The following is a 21,011-nucleotide window of genomic DNA, read 5'->3' on the forward strand; positions in this document are numbered from 1 at the left end:
TCAGTACGATCATTGCGAAGTCAAGCGTGCAACCAAATTTATAATAACTTTAGGTATTTGATTAAATAAAACCTCTTCAGGTCATATACCCGATGTAAAAACAACATCAGAAGTATTTTATTGACGATTTTGGTCTGACTAAATGGTTAATCACGTTGTTTTCATTCATATAGTCATTCGTTTGACGGAGTAACTGTTATTCCATTTCCCAGAATGCATCGTTTCCGCAACGTCAGTAATCAGTTGTGACTGTCGAGCGAAGGGAAAATGTCGGCACGTTGGGGGCTGCTGTGCCACTAGTGACTGTCGCCTCCATTTCCCGTTAATTTCCTATTATTAGTCATTATTTTGAACTCTTTAGTTACTTCGTGAAACCTTCCTTATTCAGAAAATTTTCTGTACGAACATTTATCAACCAACTGGACGCGGGACGGTATTATTTCTGTGGCGTTTTGTGCGTCTTCGTCGCGTCGTCGTCGTTGTGTGGTAACTAAAAAGAGTCCAACATGTCGCTCGCCAACACAAAGATTGAATTTATCGTGGGTGCAAAATATCGGCTGATGAGGAAAATTGGATCCGGATCATTCGGTGATATTTATCTCGGGATCAACATCTCAAATGGCGAAGTAAGACACTAGTAAAAAAAAAAAACCATTTTACGTTAAACTCTCCTCTGTCAAAATTCCCAGTTAAACTTTCCGTTCCCCGCTCGGTCATCGCAACAACAAAAACCCGACACTCACCGTTATGTCATGACAGAACCAGAGAGATAATCCACTAATCCACCTGTATCAAAACTCACTTTACCATTTGGTCACCATTTTTTATTGTCAAACCTAATGCGCGACCTTGTTTGTTGCTAAGACTGTAGATGAAAAAAAAATCAAGCAATAGATGGTTGTAGATGACGGGATTGACTAATAGCATTTTCTACGATTCGCTAAAGTAGGTTACAGGCTGTACAGTTATCAGGAAGAGTGACGTGATACCTCCTTGCACTGTTACCATAAGCAAATAAGATAGACATTATTTTAACGGTGATCGTGAAAATCAATTTCCGAACTAAAATTCCGTCCTTGACGTCCGACCGCAAATTGAATAAAAATTTTCACCTGAATTACCACGTAATTTCCGTTATTTGTAATCATCTTGCTGGTCTGGTATGCCAAATAAAGTTGACTAATTTTCACGATCAATGACGAAATTAGGAATCCACAATATTGCAAGTAGGTAGAGAAGAGAATTCTGAATAGGGTACAACCCTGCACAAAACACACAAAATGAAACACTCATATTTGTAATGGTCAAATATCCTTTTGCAATTCTTTCGCTAAAGCATGTCATTCGTTGTAGTATTAAGGCATCAGATACACTTGAAAATTTTATAACAAATGTATTTCCAACCTTATATTTACTTTCAATTATACGGGATAAAGTAATCAGCAACCTACTCAGAATGTGAAAGCAATTTATAAATGCAGCAGCAGTAGGATTGATTCTGTAAAAATGTGTTGAAGTTCACGAAACGTTATACGCAAAAGTAACGATAAGCAAGGTCAATGGTATTTATGTAAGCGTTAATTCATACACCAAAAATCAACTAGCAATTTCAGAAAAAAATTGCATTTGAAATATATATCATTCTAGTTTTTCAGTCTTACCATTTTGTAAAAATCGTACCAAATTGCTGTACTGACAGGAATTTTTCTGTCAATTAGCTTACAAATTTCAACTTCAATGTCAGCAATTTATAGATCAAATAAAATAAATACTTATAAATAGACAAAGGTTGCATTGTGTTTGCTTGTTCCTCTGACAAATTGCATCAGCGATAGTATGTATAATTATGTATACGTCAAAACTGCGGATATATTTTTGAAAATTTATTGGATTTTTTCTGGATTTATGTAAATAAGAGCATGCTCACACAAATACCACATCAAAATATCACATATGAGTATTATCATGATGGAGTCACAATGATAATGGATATGAATTGGTATAATTAGGGAAAAATTGACACACAACAAGGTTAAATTCAATTCACATAAAAGTTTGTATTATATTTTGTTCGATAATACTTTAGGATCTTATTGATTAAACTTTAAACAAATATTGCAATAAAAAAAAAAAATAAACTTTGAAACACATTAAGGTAGTTGTCGTGAAAAACGCGTACAGTCAGAAAATTCTGAAATTTTGTATATTTATTAACGACATGATAATACAATCACTCTTAAAATTTGAAGTCGATTGACCCTTTCTAACTCGAGATACACTTAATTAAAAATCGGTTCATTAACATGGAGAGTATAGGCACAACATAGTGCTTGTACCAATTTATCAGTCTTAATAAAAAACTAACTCAGAAATTTTCAAAAAACTAACAGTCACTTAATGTTTGTGTTCTGAATTTTTAGAAAAAATGAAATAAAATATCGTCCGTCTCATTGTCAATAAATAATAATGTAAAGTTCAACAGCTTATGAGAAAGTATACGTACTAGCTAGTTGGACAGAAACAACTTGACAACGCTGTACGTGAGTATGGATATTATTTGCGCGGTAAATTCAAACGGACGGAGGGACAAATGGATATACAATAATATTTTCAGTACTCATATATTTATTGCTGATAAAATATTTAAAATTTTAACTTGTACAAGAATAATTTCAACACAATCTTTGTATTAAATATAAAGGAAACACAGGATGCAATAATACAGAAGCATCTGAAAATTAAACTTGTAAATATTAATAATAAATGATATAAATATAACGCGACATAAAAATTTCCTTTAATCATATGTGTTTTTTATATTTTAACAAATGAACATTTTTGTAATTATATACTTATCCGTAGTGACTTTTTCTAGACAAGAAAGAAATTAAATATTAAATAAAATTTAACGTGAAACTCACATAGTCATTACAAATAAAATATACTGTATATTTTTGGTAACACAATAAAGAATATTAATATAATCTTTGTGTTAAACTTAAATTAAACACAGCATATAACACAACTGAAGTTTTTTAAACTCAGATGATATAAATAATAAATGGAAGAAATATTACGTGAGTTACATATATTGCACTTGATCACATATATTTTCGGACTTAAAGTAGGTTAGGATTTGCGCAATTCATTACAGAAACGTTCACAATAAAAGAAAAACATACCGAATACAACTTTTGTGTTGAGATCCGAGTGTTTGCCACTGTCTTTGGTAACATGAACTTTACCTGTTTCAACTATATTTAATATACAACACTTCTTACATTGTATAAAAAACGTGGAATGAAGACCTGAACGGATTTCTTTTTTTATTCTCTTTAAAGATAACGTTTCATGACAAACTTTGCACTCTAAATTATCTTCAATTTCATCGACGTCAATTATACGTTTCCCAACTTTCACGTTAGAATCATCCTCAGTTTCATTTTCCACTTGTGATTCCATTTTTCGTATTCGGCCTTTATCAATTGATTTAATCAGTCGTAGACATTTATCTAACACTTCTTTTTAATAAAACTTCCTTTATATCTTAAATTTTCTGACATTATTTCACTTATTGTAGACGCAGTTAAAAACATAAACACAAATCACTGAATCTACGTATCAATCTATACTGTACATAGACTTAGTCTCCAATATATCAAGACTGTTGGGGACTAAGTAACGTTGCCGGATTGCAATGTATAAAAATGTTTAAGAGCATTGGTGTATACGTGCATATAAGTACTGTGTGGGTAACGTCTCCATGGGTACAGTCTTACACGAAAATTATAGCACATTCTGCTACAAGCTCGTGTGCTCTCTAACCGCGCGCATGATACAACACTTTCTTACAATATTGTACCACGACAACTACCTTAACTTGATATTTTGACACAGTCCAAATTATTATTGAGTGTGAAATTCAGTAGGATAGGGAAAAAAATAAGAAACTTTCAACAACTTTGAAACTGATGTCTATGCCTGAGTCCTTTTCAATTCATCTTTATCTGCAAACCTAATTCAGAAATAAGTATCGTATTAGTTAGTAAAGTTATTATGACGATTTCATGCTTAGGAAAAACCGTTATTTCGCGATTTTGGAATTGTCTGAAATTCAGTAAATTGTCATAAAACGAAACACACACGCATATTTCAAAATCTCAGTTTATTCAAAATGATTGTAATATTAAGAAAGTAGTGAGCTTTTCTCTAATATTTCATTGCGATAACGTTACTAACTTCAATCTTGTGAATAAGTAGCAGAGTAATGAAAAATTATTGCAAAAATCAAGAAAACTGCTCGAAATTCATGCCCACAAATGTGAATGTTCCTTACTTAATTAATAACGACTTTGTTTCAGGTGTACTAACTGTACAATGAAAATATTTACATCTTTTATTCTACCTCAGAACAAGTCGTTAAAAGCCATTCAATTCATAGCGATAAAAGATTTGAAAAATTGCTAACAGTCAGGGAGTTTTGTGTGTTAACCAAAAGTAGAATATTATGCTTAAGCATAAAGAAATCACACTTGCCAGTTTTTGAGCCGAGATTCAATATCCCATAATTATCATCAAACTTTTACTAATAATTATGTGTTATGTGTTGTGTTAGAATCATCGAATACTATTTATAATGATAATTGATTTGAGTAGCAGGAAATAACAATTTATAATATTTACAAAAGTGTAGATCGTCCTTTCGTTATATGATATAAAAAATCTTTCCATACTAATACTAGTGTCTGAAAGATGATAATAACCATGGTTAAGTAATAAATATAGGGAAGAGTGGGTAAAATGGGCCTCGTTTACAATTAAACAGGATTTCAAAAAATGTCAATAACGCTTGAAATGTATTTTTAGTCCAGAGATAAAGGAATTTTGTTCTCGAAATTGGTCTAACGTTATTCCTTCCTCAAAGGGCTCAATTTTCCCCCTCCCATCAATATAATAACATTAACCGAAGAAAAGAGTACTTATACTATAACTTTGCTACCTGAAACTGCAGTTTCAGAGTGGTACAAAATGGATGAGGTTGACGTTAGCTGAGATATTTGTAAAGATATATTTTTTAGGAAAATTGACTGTTATTTCGCAATCTTCAGACTGTTTGAAATTTAGTAAACTGTATAATATAGCATGAAGAATCTCATATTTTGCTTCAAAATTGTTTTTAAAATTGAAAAATGGTATTTTCTATTGCAATCTTTCCTTACTTTAACATTATTAACTGCAAACTCATGAAAATGGTGACTGTTATGGGGAACAGCAGATCGTTATCTGGTGATTAGTCCTAGTATTAAATTCTAATTTATAATCCCCGGATAAACTTTGCACCCTTACACCTTTTAAAACCCACAATTCATGTTCTTTTTCTGACATTCATAAGTTTTGAGGTATTGTTTGGACAATAATTTTTTGATTCCTAAAATCGTGATAATCAATATCGGCCAATTCTTGGTTTCTAAAATCCATTGGAATTTATTGTTTCCATGTCACGGTGATGTAATAATGAGGCTAGAATTTTATTCGCTTGTTATTTTTCACTGTGTGACAAAAATCGTCATAAACATATATGGTCAGTTTAAAAATCTATCGAAGTATTTATTCTTAGAAGAAATCTGGGGATAACATTTTTTCTCCACTGCTTAGATTCCACTTGAACAAGCAGCAGACTGGTGCAAGAAATTGTACGTATATTTTTTCAAAACTTAAACCAGTCTAAGATTAACCTGCCTATAAATGAGGGAATGGTCAAGATATATATATATATATATCGAGTAGAGAAAAATATGAATAACAACTATGCTGCAAGTTATTGCCTCGTGAGGCTAATTCTGTAGCACCTGAATATGACATTTTTTTGATATACTGTCAATTATATTTATTGAACGATGAATGTTGCTGGCTCAGGCTTTTCATCTTGTTCATATATTTATTATTACATTAGCTTTCCCAATTAAAACTTGTGACATTAACAACTCATGTACTATTTTATAACTCTGCTATAGGAAGTTGCAGTGAAACTGGAAAATATGCGAGCGCGCCACCCGCAGCTCCTCTACGAATCCAAATTATACAAAATCTTACACGGAGGAATCGGAATACCTCACATACGATGGTAATTATTATACTAGATTCAAACTTATACATAATAAGTGTAAACTTATTAATCAGTATTAAGAAAAACGAGTTGAAAATATAGTCGTCGCTTACAGTGAAACATAGTACCTTTTTATGGAAGGATTTCTTACAAACCAGGAAAAACAAAACAAAATTGGGGGATATTAAAATTTTGAGACATTTCCAAATGATTGCAATACGATGCAAAATATTTTCTACCCAATCAATGTTAGGCGCTAAAATAAATTCATGCTACAAGGTGTTCAGTGGTTAAAAAAAGCCTACATACGCGAAACAGAAGTGGAATGTACATCCATACAACTGTAAAATTAATTATAGTCTGATTTGCATGCATAAAGTATTTATTAGGCATAAATGGAAGCCAGTCTACGAATGAGCAAAAAAACCCATTTCAAAGTTTTTACAATTTATGAATGATTAAAATAAAATGTTGATTTCTTTGCTGTATAAAGGGTCCATGTCGATTTTAAAATCTTAGACTTGTCAAGGAATTCTAAACTGTTCAGTTACTGGACACCTTGTGTTACAATTTAGTGATAATTCACTTTACTATTAATGAAATTCATTACATGATCAGAAATATAATGCCGACATTTTTTTAAGTAGATATTAATTGGTATTAGGAAGTTCGTAACGTTACTATAACTATACATTTTTAGCAAAACTTATTACTTTGCAAATTCAGGATTTTATGAAATTCACTAAAATGCAATACAGCAGCATAAACAATATAGAGCATTACTTCGTTCGTCCAACCTAATATCGAGAGAGCGGAGCTTTAATCAATCGAAAACCTGATGAACAAGGTTCTACTGTACTCATATGTTGTAAATTTAACTCCTCACTTCCAAGATATTTTATAGTTACAAACTGCTGGTTTTTCGTCCAATGTTTTGCTGTGCTAACGTTACTAACTTCATCCTTTACATTTTATTTAACTCTTCACAGTCAGATTAACAAATTATTTCACAGTAGCCACACTGGATCGAGTACCCAATCAGTTTCGAAAAATGATTGTGAGATAACTATCCGTCCGATGCGAATCAAAGAGTTACAGAACATGCCTTGAACATTCTAGACTGTGGACGAAAAGTCGGTTCATAAGAAATCAAATTGCATTATGTTAAAAAATATTCATAGAGGAGAAAATGCTCCAAAAAGACATTTTCACTCAAAAAATCATATCGTTGTCAATTTATTATATTATCAACTAAAACTTGGAGGTGATACCCCTTACATGTGATACTTGTGAGAAAAAAAAAGTAGTGGCATAGTGCACTTTCTAAAGAAGCTTTTTCCTGTGCGCGATGCTGCTTGATCGGCTGTCTGGTCAACACTGACACTTCATTGATGATTCAAATAACTAACAGCTCGTACTTATAGGGGATAGTTCTAACCCCCGGTATATGGCTACTGAAGTCTCATTTGAAGCCAAAGACCATTAGATACTTAGATGAAGCCGAAGGTAGCAGCCAGAGTTAGCAGCGAAATGTGTTAAACTTTTTGGAAATAGAAAAATGCAGTTTAATTTTATCCTCATTATTCTATCAAAGTATTTAGGGTTCAAGATATTTCACGAAATTTTGATTTTCAGCCTCGACTAACTAATTCGAATGAACATTAGAACGTTTGACTGCTAATTCTGGCTGCTAGCTTCAACTTCGTGATATTTAAGCCGAAAGTTGATAGATGCGTCGATTCTAATCAGTGTGAATACAATAGCTTAAATAATGAAATACCCTTGTGTTACAATTTTCTAGCTGTCACAAACTGTATAACAATCCTTAGAACATAAATCCATTTTAAAAAATGTATATTTCTAGTTCGGGAAGCGTTTTCCAGTTGACAAGATGATTTTCTAATTGTGGCACTTTTTGAAAACTTTGTAAAATCAAACACTCTTGCTATTCCAGGTATGGCCAGGAACGTGAATATAATGTGCTTGTTATGGATTTGTTGGGACCTTCCTTAGAAGATCTCTTTACATTCTGTTCGCGAAGGTTTACGATAAAAACAGTATTGATGCTGGCTGACCAAATGATTGGACGAATTGAATTCGTCCACTGCAAACATTTTATTCATAGAGATATAAAGCCAGACAACTTTTTAATGGGAATCGGGCGCCACTGCAATAAGGTGAGTCAAAAAAACAAAGTCACTAGGCGTGTAATGGTATATCTCTAAATACTAATACATGCTTATACTGGTACCAAGGCTTAAATACCTGGTTATTCAGATGTAGCGTCGGTACGTGAAATACTTGTCGTTTTTTGTATACAAATGTTTGTTTGATCAATAAATGCATTAGCGTTCCGAAACAAAATCTAATTTAAATTCAGCATGCTGCAGTCTTATATTTTGCACATCTTTTTATCACTATTATTACAGTCCCTAATATTTTTTTCCCAATCAAAGTTCACGGTACTTTATAAATTATTTTACAGCTCTTCATGATAGATTTTGGACTAGCAAAAAAATACAGAGACAGTCGCACCAGGTCACATATAATATACAGAGAGGATAAGAATTTGACGGGAACAGCAAGATATGCTTCAATTAACGCCCACCTTGGCATTGAGCAAAGTCGCCGTGATGATATGGAATCATTGGGTTATGTTCTCATGTACTTCAATCGAGGATCTTTGCCTTGGCAGGGACTCAAGGCTGCTACCAAAAAGCAGAAATATGAAAAGATCAGTGAAAAGAAGATGTCCACTCCAGTTGAGGTTTTATGTAAGGTGAGTTACACGATTTGAGATAGTCTCTTCAAGTCTCAATCCGGTTTCTTCGTTGAAAAACAAATTCAGGACCAACAACGAATTCGTTTTCTCCGAAAACACTTTTCAACTTTTTTTATTTATTTTTTTTTCCTAATAAACAAGTCTCGTAATTAAAACTGTATTCAGATATTCGGATCAGATTGGAAAGGATCTGAAATAAGTAGGTTTTTTTATACAATATACAAAATTTTGTATCGGGTTTCTAAAAAAACTCTGTAAAATAATGGAATAATTGATTCATTCAATCTAGAATATTATCTTGTTAACAATTTACGCGTTTTGTACTGAGGAAAACAGCCTATGAAACAATTTGCAAATAAAGTAATTAAGTATAAGTCATTGTAAGTATCAGACCACTGAACAAAAACACTAGCAGTAACTCCTATTGTAAAAAATGTGAGGTAAATATCAGTTACATGATTCACTTTCCGACACAGAAGCTAAGTCTGTCAGTTGTGTTAATTCTCTTAATAAATATTGACACAATTATTTATTTATTTATTTATTTATGATTCTAGGGCTTCCCAGCAGAGTTTGCGATGTACCTGAACTACACACGAGGGTTGCGATTTGAAGAGAGTCCTGACTACATGTACCTGCGACAATTGTTCCGCATATTGTTCCGGACCTTAAATCATCAGTATGATTATACTTTTGACTGGACAATGCTAAAGCAGAAGGGGGCCAACCTGAACTCTGTCAGTGGTCCATCTACGGGAGGTCCAGGCATACCGAGCCAAGGACCACAAGGTCAGGGCCAAGGTCAGACAACTACTCAAGCCAATGCCCAGACAGGTGCGTCCATTGGAACACATCCTACTGCATACAAGTGACGATGGTTACCTGGTTAATACTCTCATATGAAGCAGCCCACCTTGTCGAAACATTGAGGTTTCTTTCAACAAAATTCAGAATTAAACAGAGCCTTATCCATGACCATTTATCGGTTATCAATCGGTATCCAATACATCCAGTCATATTCCGTCAATCAAATTTTATACGTTTGAAATTTATTGAACAATTTTCTTCAGAATTATGTTTTCCGTATAAAATTGGACTTAACCTTTTCAGAACTGTTGTCCATTTCAGTGGATATACATTTCAAAAATTCATAACTAAAGTTTCACTCATCCGATTTTTCTTAAAAGATGGGTTTTGTCAACAGTTCCAATACCTATCTGAAAAAAAATATATTGAAGACTGTCCCTTCATTTAAGTATATTTTCTAGTCATAGAACTGGAGCTGAAGTAGACGAAAAAAGTTCTCGTTCTCGTTTCGATTTTTATGGGCTATTTGAAATTAATTTTTTCACTGGAAAAATAATATTTATGTTTTTAGAAAATTCTCAAGTGTTATGAAAGATATATAATAAGCTCAGCACCTATTAATGCACAGTTGTAACCTTGAAAAACATTACACCTCCACTGTAATGGACATGTGTATAACTTTTGATATAGGTTTAAGGAAAATCTAAAAAAAATTAGATATAGTAGAAAAATGAAAATCGAAATATTAAAAACAAATAATTGCCACCGTTAGATTTCATTCAGTTCTGAAAGGGTTAAATAGAAGACACTTACACATTGAGTTGAGCTGAACGTATTTAGACGTAGAACATCGACGATGAAGTATTTAGTAAATCAAGCATAAATGTAGTCCAAATCCTATCTTAAAGCATCGATCTTGCTATGCCTCTCCTGAGATCTTGAATGAATTCTTGAAAGATGAAATTAGTCAAAATCATTATTACGTTGTAAATTTAAGTCAAATTTTGCAATAAAATGCCAAGGAAAATTCTTAGGCAACAACCTATGATAAAATACGTGTAATATAATTCAATGATTTAGATACACATCTTCTCACCAGAAATTCTTGGATTTATTCTAAAACATAGATCACATGATTTAAAAGGTGATTTTTTTTTTTAAACTCCATCTTGTTCCAAAAAGGAGTGAAACAAACTAAAATTTGAAAAATATGAGAAATGCTGACTAGAGATTAGGTTTTTCTCTATTCCTCAAAACATCACGATCACGGTGTTACATTCTAAACCCCTTTTTGATTATTGCAATACAATTAGTCTACTTCCTTTTACTTACACCAAGGCTCAATATGCGCTTGATGTAATCTGTAAAGGGCCTAGCCGGGGTTGCATATGAAATATCCCCCTGAACCGATGTGGATTTACTATACGCCACATTTTAGGGCTACCTCCAAAACCTGGTTCACCCAAGTTTAAAACCTCTATTTACATTATTACGCTGGAAACTCAGAATAACGTGGATTTCCGTTTTTTCGCGATTACTACGCCATTTTTACTGTAAAAAATATGAAAAAAATTGGAGATCTGGCGGATATCGATGTACATACTCCAGAATTTTTTCGAATTTTTTCGGACCAAATTCGAGCTCTGAAAAATCTTTTGAGGTTTAAGGCCGTCCTCTAGTTTCTCGGGTCGAAAAAATCGATTTTTTTTTTTTTTCATAAATCACATCTACAACATGTGTAGAAAATGTGTGCCAAAGGATTTTTCGATATTCGAAGTGGTTCACAAGTTACGGCCCTGGAACGGAGCAGGAGCGCGCGCCGGGCTGCTCCGAAAGCCGAGCGGCGCTGACCATTGTATTGATATCCCTAAATCTAACTGCTACCTGAACCTTTTGTGAATTAGGCCCGAGTAAAGGGGAGCCGAGACCATTGACAGACGCTTTCGAATATTGACTAAGACGCCGTGAAGTTTTAGTTCAGTTTTGCTGTGACAGTTGCGAAGCGTACTATATTTTCTCTTGCGAGTCGCACGTAGCTGATTTTTTGAAAATAATTTTCAAAATGTTCAAGAAAGGAAGTAGAGACGCCCCGGCTCGTTACGATGGACCTAAAAAGCGAAAATTCGCAGGCAACCGACACACTTTTGAACAAGACAAGTCGTTTACATCGGCGTCAGCGACGAAACTTCGTCAAAATAAAAATTTTGAAGTGAACGTTGAACAGACTGTTTTGTATTGTATTTTGAATTTTGTGAGTGTATTTTCAACCATTTCTTCGGCTGTTATTTGTAAAGAGTGCAAAAGTACGGTGACTTTCCATCAACGTGATATACGAGGATTGGGCTTTAAAATTTCTGTGGCGTGCAAGTGTGAGAAAGAAAAGAAATAGATTCATGCCCAAAAATCTGGACTTTTGCTCCGAAGCACCTCCATTCTGGGCCAAAAGTGGTTGAAATCGCCACGTTTCTCGCTGTCATAATCTTCAACGAAGGATTCGAAGCTATCCTGAAAACCTTGGAAACCATGGGAGTGAAAATCGGCCCACAAGCTAAAGGATATGTTCAACAGCGTGATAGCTCTCGGATCGACCGTTCAGAAAGGCGCACGAGCGATGTTGTAAAACAGGCCCGAATCACGAAAAGAGAAGACAGAGCAGCTCTGCGTGACTTCGAAGAAGAAGAGGAAGGCCTATTGTATGGTCCAGGCATCGCAGATTGACGGTGAGATGGAATTTTTAGTATAAATCACATGCGCGAACTTTCAAACGCGTTTTTCTCGAAACACCATTTTTCGAAACGGTAACCACGATATTTCAGAAACTATTGCACCGATCTTGTTCAAATTTATACAGCATCTTTAATATGTTATAAGCCAGCGATTGAACTAGGATTATCATGATTGCTTCGATAGTTTTTTTCATACGAGCGAAAAACTTAAGAAAAAATGAGTAAAAAATAGAATGTAATTTTCAAAAGTGTATAAAAAAGTCAATTTTTGTAATTTAGAATTCACTCTAGTTCAATCGCTAGTCTTGAATATGAAGATTAAAATGCCGTTTGGTTTTTTGATTTCAGATAAGCAGAACAGCCGCAATCTTGGTTACCGTCAAGCACCTCTTTTACTTGATGTCTTCCTGTCGGCCACTATAACTGCTATTCTATTATATATTTTGACTTCAAAAAATTTGTAAAGCTTATTTAAATGTTAATAAAGATTATGCAAAAATAATGAGATTGATTATTTCGATGCTTTGCCCGTAAAAAAATTATTGAAAAAGCCATAAAAAAACAGCCGAGAAACTAGAGGACGGCCTTAAATTGTCGATCTTTTATTAATTTTGAAGAGTGACTAGCTTCTTTTTTATTACAGTATGTTCATTGCGTTATTTTTGATTTCCTGTAATTTTTTCGGATTTTTCGGAAAGGTGCACCATTGTTAAAAAAATCAAAAACTAATTTTTCAATGGTTTTTTGGGGGAAAAGTAACTCAATGTCAACTCAATCATCGGGGGGACACATTTCCGTGATCTCATGATTCTTTGACATAGGTAAAAATATTCCCTTATTTACTGAATGAATGAACAAATTCATTTTTGGTTTTATAATATTTTAGCTATAATAATTTTTCATCTGTTTGAGAAGTATATCAAACAGATTTGAAATTACATAATGTAAAAGATGTGTACAACATAATGTATTCAGTCTTCATCATCATTGATAACAGGATTGAAAATTCTACTTAATACCTCTGCAGGCCTTATAATTTTCGCGAGATATCGAGCATTAGTTATATAAGAAATTATTGCTGCTACGTGTGAACAACATCCGACGGTACGACTCCCGTTCGCACATTCGCAATAATAGCGCTTGATGCCAGAGTATCCAGTTGAGTTGGGGACATAATCGATGTAGCATCGATAAGTTTTTCTATTTATGTGTCGCGATCTGACTTCGATTTTCAGTATATTGCTCTTTTCTTTGAGATAATGAAGACTAATCTTATTATCGTCATCGATAATTTCTGCCAAGTATGACACTGCTTGACTCAATTGGTACGATCCAGTGAATGCTCGATATTTCGCGAAAATTATAAGGCCTGCAGAGGTATTAAGTAGAATTTTCGAAACCTAGCAGGTCAATCCTGTTATCAATGATGATAGTGATGAAGACTAAATACATTATGTTGTATACATTTTTTACATTATGTAATTTCAAATCTGTTTGATATACTTCTCAAATAGATGAAAAATTATTAAAGCTAAAATATTATAAAACCAAAAATGAATTTGTTCATTCATTCAGTAAATAAGGGAATATTTTTAACTATGTCAAAGAATCATGAGATCACGAAAATGTGTCCCCCCGATGATTGAGTTGACATTGAGTTACTTTTCCCCCAAAAAACCATTGAAAAATTAGTTTTTGATTTTTTTTAACAATGGCGCACGTTTCCGAAAAATCTGAAAAAATTACAGAAAATCAAAAATAACGCAATGAACATACTGTAAAAAAAAGAAGCTAGTCACTCTTCAAACTTAATAAGAGATCGACAATTTAAACCTCAAAAGATTTTTCACAGCTCGAATTTGGTCCGAAAAAAATCGAAAAAATTCTGGAGTATGTACATCGATATCCGCCAGATCTCCAATTTTTTTTCATATTTTTTACAGTAAACATGGCGTAGTAATCGCGAAAAAACGGAAATCCACGTTATTCTGAGTTTCCAGCGTAATAATATAGATAGAGGTTTTAAACTTGGGCGAACCAGGTTTTTGAGGTAGCTCTAAAATTTGGCGTATAGTAAATCCATATCGGTTCAGGGGCATATTCCATATGCAACCCCGGGTAGGCCCTTTCGAATTCGACTAGACTTTAATTTTTTATTATCACTCATGCAAGTATGGTAATATGTGGTTTATGGGAAATTAGTGCTAAATAGGCGAGAACGTTTCCAGGTGGGTCATTGATTCAAAATAATTATCACTACTCTGGTATTTTTAAATATTTTTGGTTCTAGAGTAATAGAACTATGCTTAAAAAGCTAGCTCTATCTTTGACTGAAGATTCGCAAAAATGGTCACCCATGTGTAAATTAGTGTGATGCTCTGTTGAGACTAGATATGCCTGGGAATAATAAAATCTTACACTTACCGACGCTCTTGTGGGATTCGGTGGGATTCTATTATAAATGAATCAGTAACTACAGAAAAGCGCAATTTCCCCAGTCCACTTCACTGCCTCTTGGCTGTCTTTTTAAATTCAAGGGCCCCTCTGTCTTGCTAAATTGAACAAATTTCACAAACTCTTGAGTCCATCTATTTATATTTCACAAATTTTATAACACAAATATGTCACAGCCACATATTTATATCAGCTCATAGTTTTTCTTTGGACTATATTGGTCATACCATTCACATTCGTTAAAATCGTATAATTTTTATTACAATTCTGTTCAACAAAACCAATCTTTAGAAAAAAAAATTCCTTACGTAATCGATATGGAATCAAAATTTATCTAATTGAAACCCAATTCCGATCTAGCATTTACTTGAAGCATTAAAAGTAGTCACAATGTTTCTTAAAACCTTACACGTTAAAAATGTGAGATTTATTTTACATAGAAAATGAAAAATGCTTACAATAGTAGAATTTGCCATAGGTTTTGTACTTAAGAATCAAAAGATTTACTTTTGCACGCGTAATCATGGCTCATTTCACGTTGTTACTCTGAAGTCTAACAAGTTGGATAAAGATCTGTTATATTCTTCCTCTTGAATACCAAAACCGTCCTCACTGTATTTCTATCTGTCAGATCACAGAAATATTATCTATATTAATTTGGTAAACTGTGATTTGAACTGTTTAGTTGATTAGTTTCGGACAATAGAGCAGCGAGTGGTCCAGCGCCTGTGGAGTGGAGATCTTCTCTGTGTACAGCATGGCATTTAACTGTTGATTAGACGAAAGAACTAATTGGGCTAAATTCACACCATCTAAACAATGAAACTTCATAAATTCTGAACTCTGTTTGAGATTTCTTTTTTCCTTGGTTTTTTTAGTAATTACTATTTTTTTATATGAGAATATGAAAAAATACAGATACTTTGAAGAAAAAAAGCCTTAGTTTTACAGAGTATCATTGTTTTATTTGTTCTTGGTGTCAATGGACTTATTATTGAAAAAAAAGAACTAGCCATGGGCGAGAGCGAAGTGATCAAAAAGTTCCGAGCAGCAGGCGTCGCCGTAGTTCTTCATGCTGAAAACAACTTAACGAAAAAGGACTAGCTACACCGTCTTCCTATCCCATTTACTTCATAATAAACCAAACCCTACTGTTGAAAAACTTCAAAAAACCTGTAAAAAAAAATATACGAAAACTTATCTAAAGAATGCAACATCCCACACAATTGTTTGGCGAAAGCTGTACTCTGAGTTTGTAGCTTAAATTACCGTTTTTATTATATAAAATTTGCCAATATCGTCAAGCACTTAATTTCAATGGATTAAATTTTCCCAAAATTTACTCACTTGAAATTTATATGTGCCCTGAGTACAAGAAAGGTATTGCTCGATTATATTTTATCTCATTTGACAAAAAAAAAAAAATGATGAATTTTTCAAGTCACTTACAGAGGTGGGTGTAGATTGAATTTTAGACATTGTAAAGGTCTTGAGTACAGGTATAGTCATTGATTTCCCTAACTTTTGTAATTTTGATTTCTCTTTAACGTTTGCCTTTACATCCGATCGTTGAGTAACTCAGGAAAATTTTTTCGTTGAATGTTGCTGCTACTACTACTACTGCTGCTGCTGCTGCTGTTACAATCACTACCGAAGCATATAGTAAAGAATAAGAGACATGAATAAATAACAATAGTCCTGTGTAGCTGAGATCATACTTGTAATATGCTAACAGTGATTGAATATTCATTGCAATCGATTCTTGTAGTTGTCGATTTAAGTGTGACCAAACAAAGGTGTACCAGAATAAAATGATACACTTTTCATTTTTAAGAAACCTGTCTATGAATTGATTGATATGTCTTGCTTCGATTACGTTCTCATACGTATGGGACATCTCGATCAAGATTCTACGTCGATGACTCAGATTGGCTTTATAATGTTTTGTATGGAAGTACATGAAGAAAAACGCAATCTCAATTTTTTTCACAATTTTTCGACCCAGCGTATCTGAAGTATGATTTGAAAACTTGGAAAAAAAAAAACCCACTTTCTAAAATCCGAAACAATTTAGAAAACATCTTTTAAAATATAAGAAAATTTTTGATTCCTATCAGAAAATGGAGATTTCATAACTTCAAAAAAAAAAAAAGATTATTATTGGATTGCATTTTTGACACAAAAATGAACATAAAAGCTCATTATAATATTTCTGATCAGATATTTTTCGGCCCATATTATAATGAGCTTTTATGTTCATTCTTGTGTCAAAAATGCAATACAATAATAATAATAATTTTTATTTTTTATTTTTAGAAGTTATGAAATCTCCATCGATATATTTTCGACATAATAGGTGTCGAAAATTTTGATATATTTTGAAAATTTTTTCTAAACTTTCAGATTTTAGAATCTGGGATTTTTTCAAGTTTTTAAATGATATCTTAGGTACGCTGAGTCGGAAAATGCTAGAAAAAATTGCGTTTACGTTTTTGTCATGTAATTGTAGAATCTCGATCGTGATATCATAAAATGCCCCGTATACATATGTTTCATATACGTTGAGAGTAGAACAATATATACCTATGTGTGTGTACATTCTTTCTTTATTTGAGATTATTATGAACGTGGTGCACTAATTGTCAATCAACAAAATCTTTAATATTATTTCTATGTAGTAGTCATAAAGTATGCCATTATGGTCGCGTTTTCGTGCCATAAAATTGAACTTGACGGATAAGTGTTCAATTGGACATAAGTTCAATTTTACGATTGGGAAACGCAACCATAATGGCCTACCTTACAATTACCATATTGAAAAATAATGTTACCACTATGGTCGTGCAACTTTCCGACCTTGGTACGAGAGCTGCTATTCTTTCAAATCATATTAATTCGAATTTTTCACAATATTTATTATGTTAATTATATCGCTTGAATGAAAAAACGTATTGTTTATTCATGTTCACAAAATTTATAGTCTAAATGCAAAGATTTATCGAAGAATTTGGATTTAATTATTTTAATGTTTTTTGCTTAACTGGAGTTGATCCACTGTAATCTAACACTCCAAACCACGCTTCTACTTGTGACTAACTGATGCTAACATTTCAACAAGAATTTTTTTCTCGTTTGTTTCAGGAACGCGTTAAAGCTCCGAATGCCCCCTGATAGCCCTGAATCAGTTGCGATTGCTAAAAGTGCCCCGAATGCGAGACTTAACATAAAATTGACATTGAATACAATGAGCTGAATTACATGTAAAGTATTTGGATACTAAAAAGACGACATTTTATTGAATGAACAAAACAACGTTGTTCATAAAGTGAAAAATTTAGGGAAAATTTTTAAGTAAAATATAGAAAAAATTTTTAAAAAAAAGTGAATTAGCATTGGACCATTTTCAATGAATGCTTATCAGAAAATTCAGAGCTGAAGCAAACTCAATTTCCTATCTTTCTAGTATTTAAAGCTTTCCTCATAATTCAGTTCGACGATTGATTACCCGGATGAGAGATTAGGCGTGAGGTTGGCTTGTTCTCGTACCATTGCAGTGATTTCCATTATTCATACTTTTGTGGTAAATTACAAAATTAAATATTCAAAAGATTCCTTACACATTTTCATTCAATACACACTGTTGATTTTGCAAGTTCAAAATCTTTCATTGCTGCAAAGGCTGTGCAAAAAAGTTTAGTATATATATATATATGTATAAAATGTAAAATGAAGGAACAGCACTATTATATTAAGATTGTTCCTTATTACCGTACAGGGAAATGTTTTAACTTTTATTTTTCTCCATCTCAGTCACCTTGTTATTTTAAGCCAGCATATTGTTTAAACCACAGCTTTATTCTTTAGATGAACACAAAAAATCTCAACTTTGATGTTGTCTGTGTCTTCTTGTAAATGTTAGAATATGAAGTGTTAATTTGGTTAATGAGTGAAGGGTGAGGAGTCTTTAAACAGCATTGTATTCGAAATACCATCAATGCTATAATAAAGGAAAAGGTTTGCAGGCCGACCTCGTACTTACTCTCACTATTGCAACCGTTTCTTGTGTTTCTCGCGTGTGTCGAGAACAAATAAATAAGTGGCCAGAAAGCCATTGTTCTGACTGCGCCAGGATAGAAATTGAGAGTCTGAATGCAATAGGCCCAACAATTCACAGAACAATTTTAAAATTAAGAAACAAAAAAATGAAAACCATGCTCAATAAAGCACGTGTTTATTATAATAATGAGTCGAAAATTTAAAATAAATAATAATTAATGAACAAACGAATGAATGAGTGAGTGGAAAATGTGTAAATGTATTATGAGTGATAAGTTAATTAATAAATTAATAATACATGCACATGATACTAAATGGTATATTATAAAAATACGACAGTAACTAAGATATGAGTTATTTCATAAATATTGAAGGTTTATTGCTCCCTTTCTCTCCGTAAATAAAAAACAGAATACTGATGACAATTTAATATTGTACTACGTGTCTGATCATCCTTTCAGATAATTTGACCACTTCCCTCCGTTCTCCCATATATTTCCTGATATCTAAATTCAATTGACTATCAACAAATCTATGTACAATACATACGCGGTTTATCCGTGTGTACTTTTCGCGGTTTTTAGAATTCCCGGGTATGTGATTTTTACTACTGTCAACAATATTCCTACACTACCGAAAGAAGTGACATTCATTATGCTAAGAGGATTGCTCATGCGACTAGATATATTCACTTTAGGAATAACTTAAGGAATCCCGTTGACAGTAGTTTGGCGATCATTGGAAATCAACAAGAAGCTGTTAGATGTGACACCACCTCACACCGTAAACAGCATTGAAAGTTGCCCGAATGTATTTGCTGACTGACAAGTATTTTGGCGAGTTACTGGGATATGGTGAATTTGTTCCGATAGACAATCCATGGAAAACTATAACAGAACTCATTGAGAATTGCAGACATAACTTTCTATATAAGTTCAAAGACACTAGCCTCGGGCAGGTCCTAGAGGTTTTCTCTTGAACTCTGGAAATGAAGTGAAGATGTTCACTTTAATCAAAAAATACCGTGGAGTGTTGGATTATAATGGCACCACACTGAATACCTCAGAATGATTCTTTATATTGCGTTCTGACACATCCAAATTAAATTGGTTCAATTCTGTTTCATGAATGAATCTTGCCGTCTATGAGCTATTGAGCTTCCGTATCTTATAAATCTTAATCTGTCTGCATTTCAATGTTATCTTCTACACCTTCTACATTATTGACTTCCTTTAAGACTTAACTTCTTGGAGAACCAATCATAATCAGAGCATAAACCTACGTGTTTACACCTGTCGTCATCTTAACACCTCTCATGACCTGACTCATTAAGCGAAATTACTACGTTAATGGTTCATGAATCCTATTTAAATCATCTTGCTTACTTGCTCCAAATCATCCTAAATATTTACAAGCTCTATCCACTTTTTGTTTCCGGTGAGTCATGAATAAAGGACAAGATTTGGTGTCAGCATAACGATCTCTTGAGTAGTTGGGGTACTTCCCCCTCGATCTTTCCTCTTCACCATCACATGGTCTCCCTGGTAAAAATGCTAGATAGGCGAGGCGGTCTGGTCGTTTTAGAGACCAATTATTTGGACCCTATCGTCTTGCTATAGTTTGTATCTGTACCTATTCGTAATTTATCCATACGCATAAGATGCAAAGAAATCCCTATACTTTTTGTTTCCGGTCTTTATAGGCATCTATTTGAATCCTACGCATATCAATAAGTTACGAACAACGTTGACTCAAGATATATAATTTTCAGTCAATATGTTCTACTAGTTACAATTCATTGAAATGGCTTCCAAATAACCAATGCCTTCTCAATCATCTGTTTAAGCTACTAATTCCACTATCCACTGACTCAATTTGCCTCTTTTTTTGACATTAACTGGCGATTCTTGCATCTTAAATATAAAATATCTGATAGAACAGGTACGCTTACGACAAAGAGAAGCCGCTCCAATCACGACCAAACCCCGCCAAGAATTTCAGATAAGAATCTTTCAAAATGTCGACTCTTAATTTTGTTTTGTTTTCTTTCAGGTTTGAGCTACAGATTTCAAATTAAGTT

General features: G+C 33.3%; 1 protein-coding gene and 1 long non-coding RNA gene across 5 annotated transcripts; both read left to right on the top strand.

Annotated features, from left to right (window-relative positions):
• Positions 1-234: 234 nt before the first annotated feature.
• Positions 235-19,361, top strand: LOC107227022 (casein kinase I). 4 transcript variants are annotated; one of them, XM_046746552.1, is made up of 7 exons: positions 235-626; positions 5,656-5,693; positions 6,015-6,124; positions 8,061-8,283; positions 8,592-8,885; positions 9,446-9,722; positions 15,882-19,361. In XM_046746552.1, the coding sequence occupies exons 3-7, from the start codon at positions 6,039-6,041 to the stop codon at positions 15,977-15,979; spliced, it is 978 nt and encodes a 325-aa protein (XP_046602508.1). In that variant the 5' UTR covers positions 235-626; positions 5,656-5,693; positions 6,015-6,038; the 3' UTR covers positions 15,980-19,361. The 4 variants fall into 4 exon arrangements, with proteins under 4 accessions (XP_046602508.1, XP_046602507.1, XP_015523520.1 ...); XM_046746551.1 differs by lacking the exon at positions 5,656-5,693; XM_015668034.2 differs by lacking the exon at positions 5,656-5,693 and having other exon boundaries at positions 236-626; positions 15,561-19,361.
• Positions 9,729-12,923, top strand: LOC124296579. The gene is made up of 2 exons (XR_006906404.1): positions 9,729-12,415; positions 12,770-12,923. It is a non-coding gene; the product is annotated as an uncharacterized LOC124296579 (long non-coding RNA).
• Positions 19,362-21,011: the final 1,650 nt, after the last annotated feature.

Source organism: Neodiprion lecontei, chromosome 1, assembly GCF_021901455.1.
Source record: "Neodiprion lecontei isolate iyNeoLeco1 chromosome 1, iyNeoLeco1.1, whole genome shotgun sequence".
Taxonomy (NCBI): Eukaryota; Metazoa; Arthropoda; class Insecta; order Hymenoptera; family Diprionidae; genus Neodiprion; species Neodiprion lecontei.

Excerpts from the sequence above, each read along its gene's own strand:
- LOC107227022 (XM_046746551.1), top strand. The coding sequence starts at position 507 with ATGTCGCTCGCCAACACAAAGATTGAATTTATCGTGGGTGCAAAATAT. Across the intron at positions 6,125-8,060 it reads GGAATACCTCACATACGATG|GTATGGCCAGGAACGTGAAT; the intron begins GTAATTATTATA and ends TTGCTATTCCAG. Across the intron at positions 8,886-9,445 it reads CAGTTGAGGTTTTATGTAAG|GGCTTCCCAGCAGAGTTTGC; the intron begins GTGAGTTACACG and ends TTATGATTCTAG.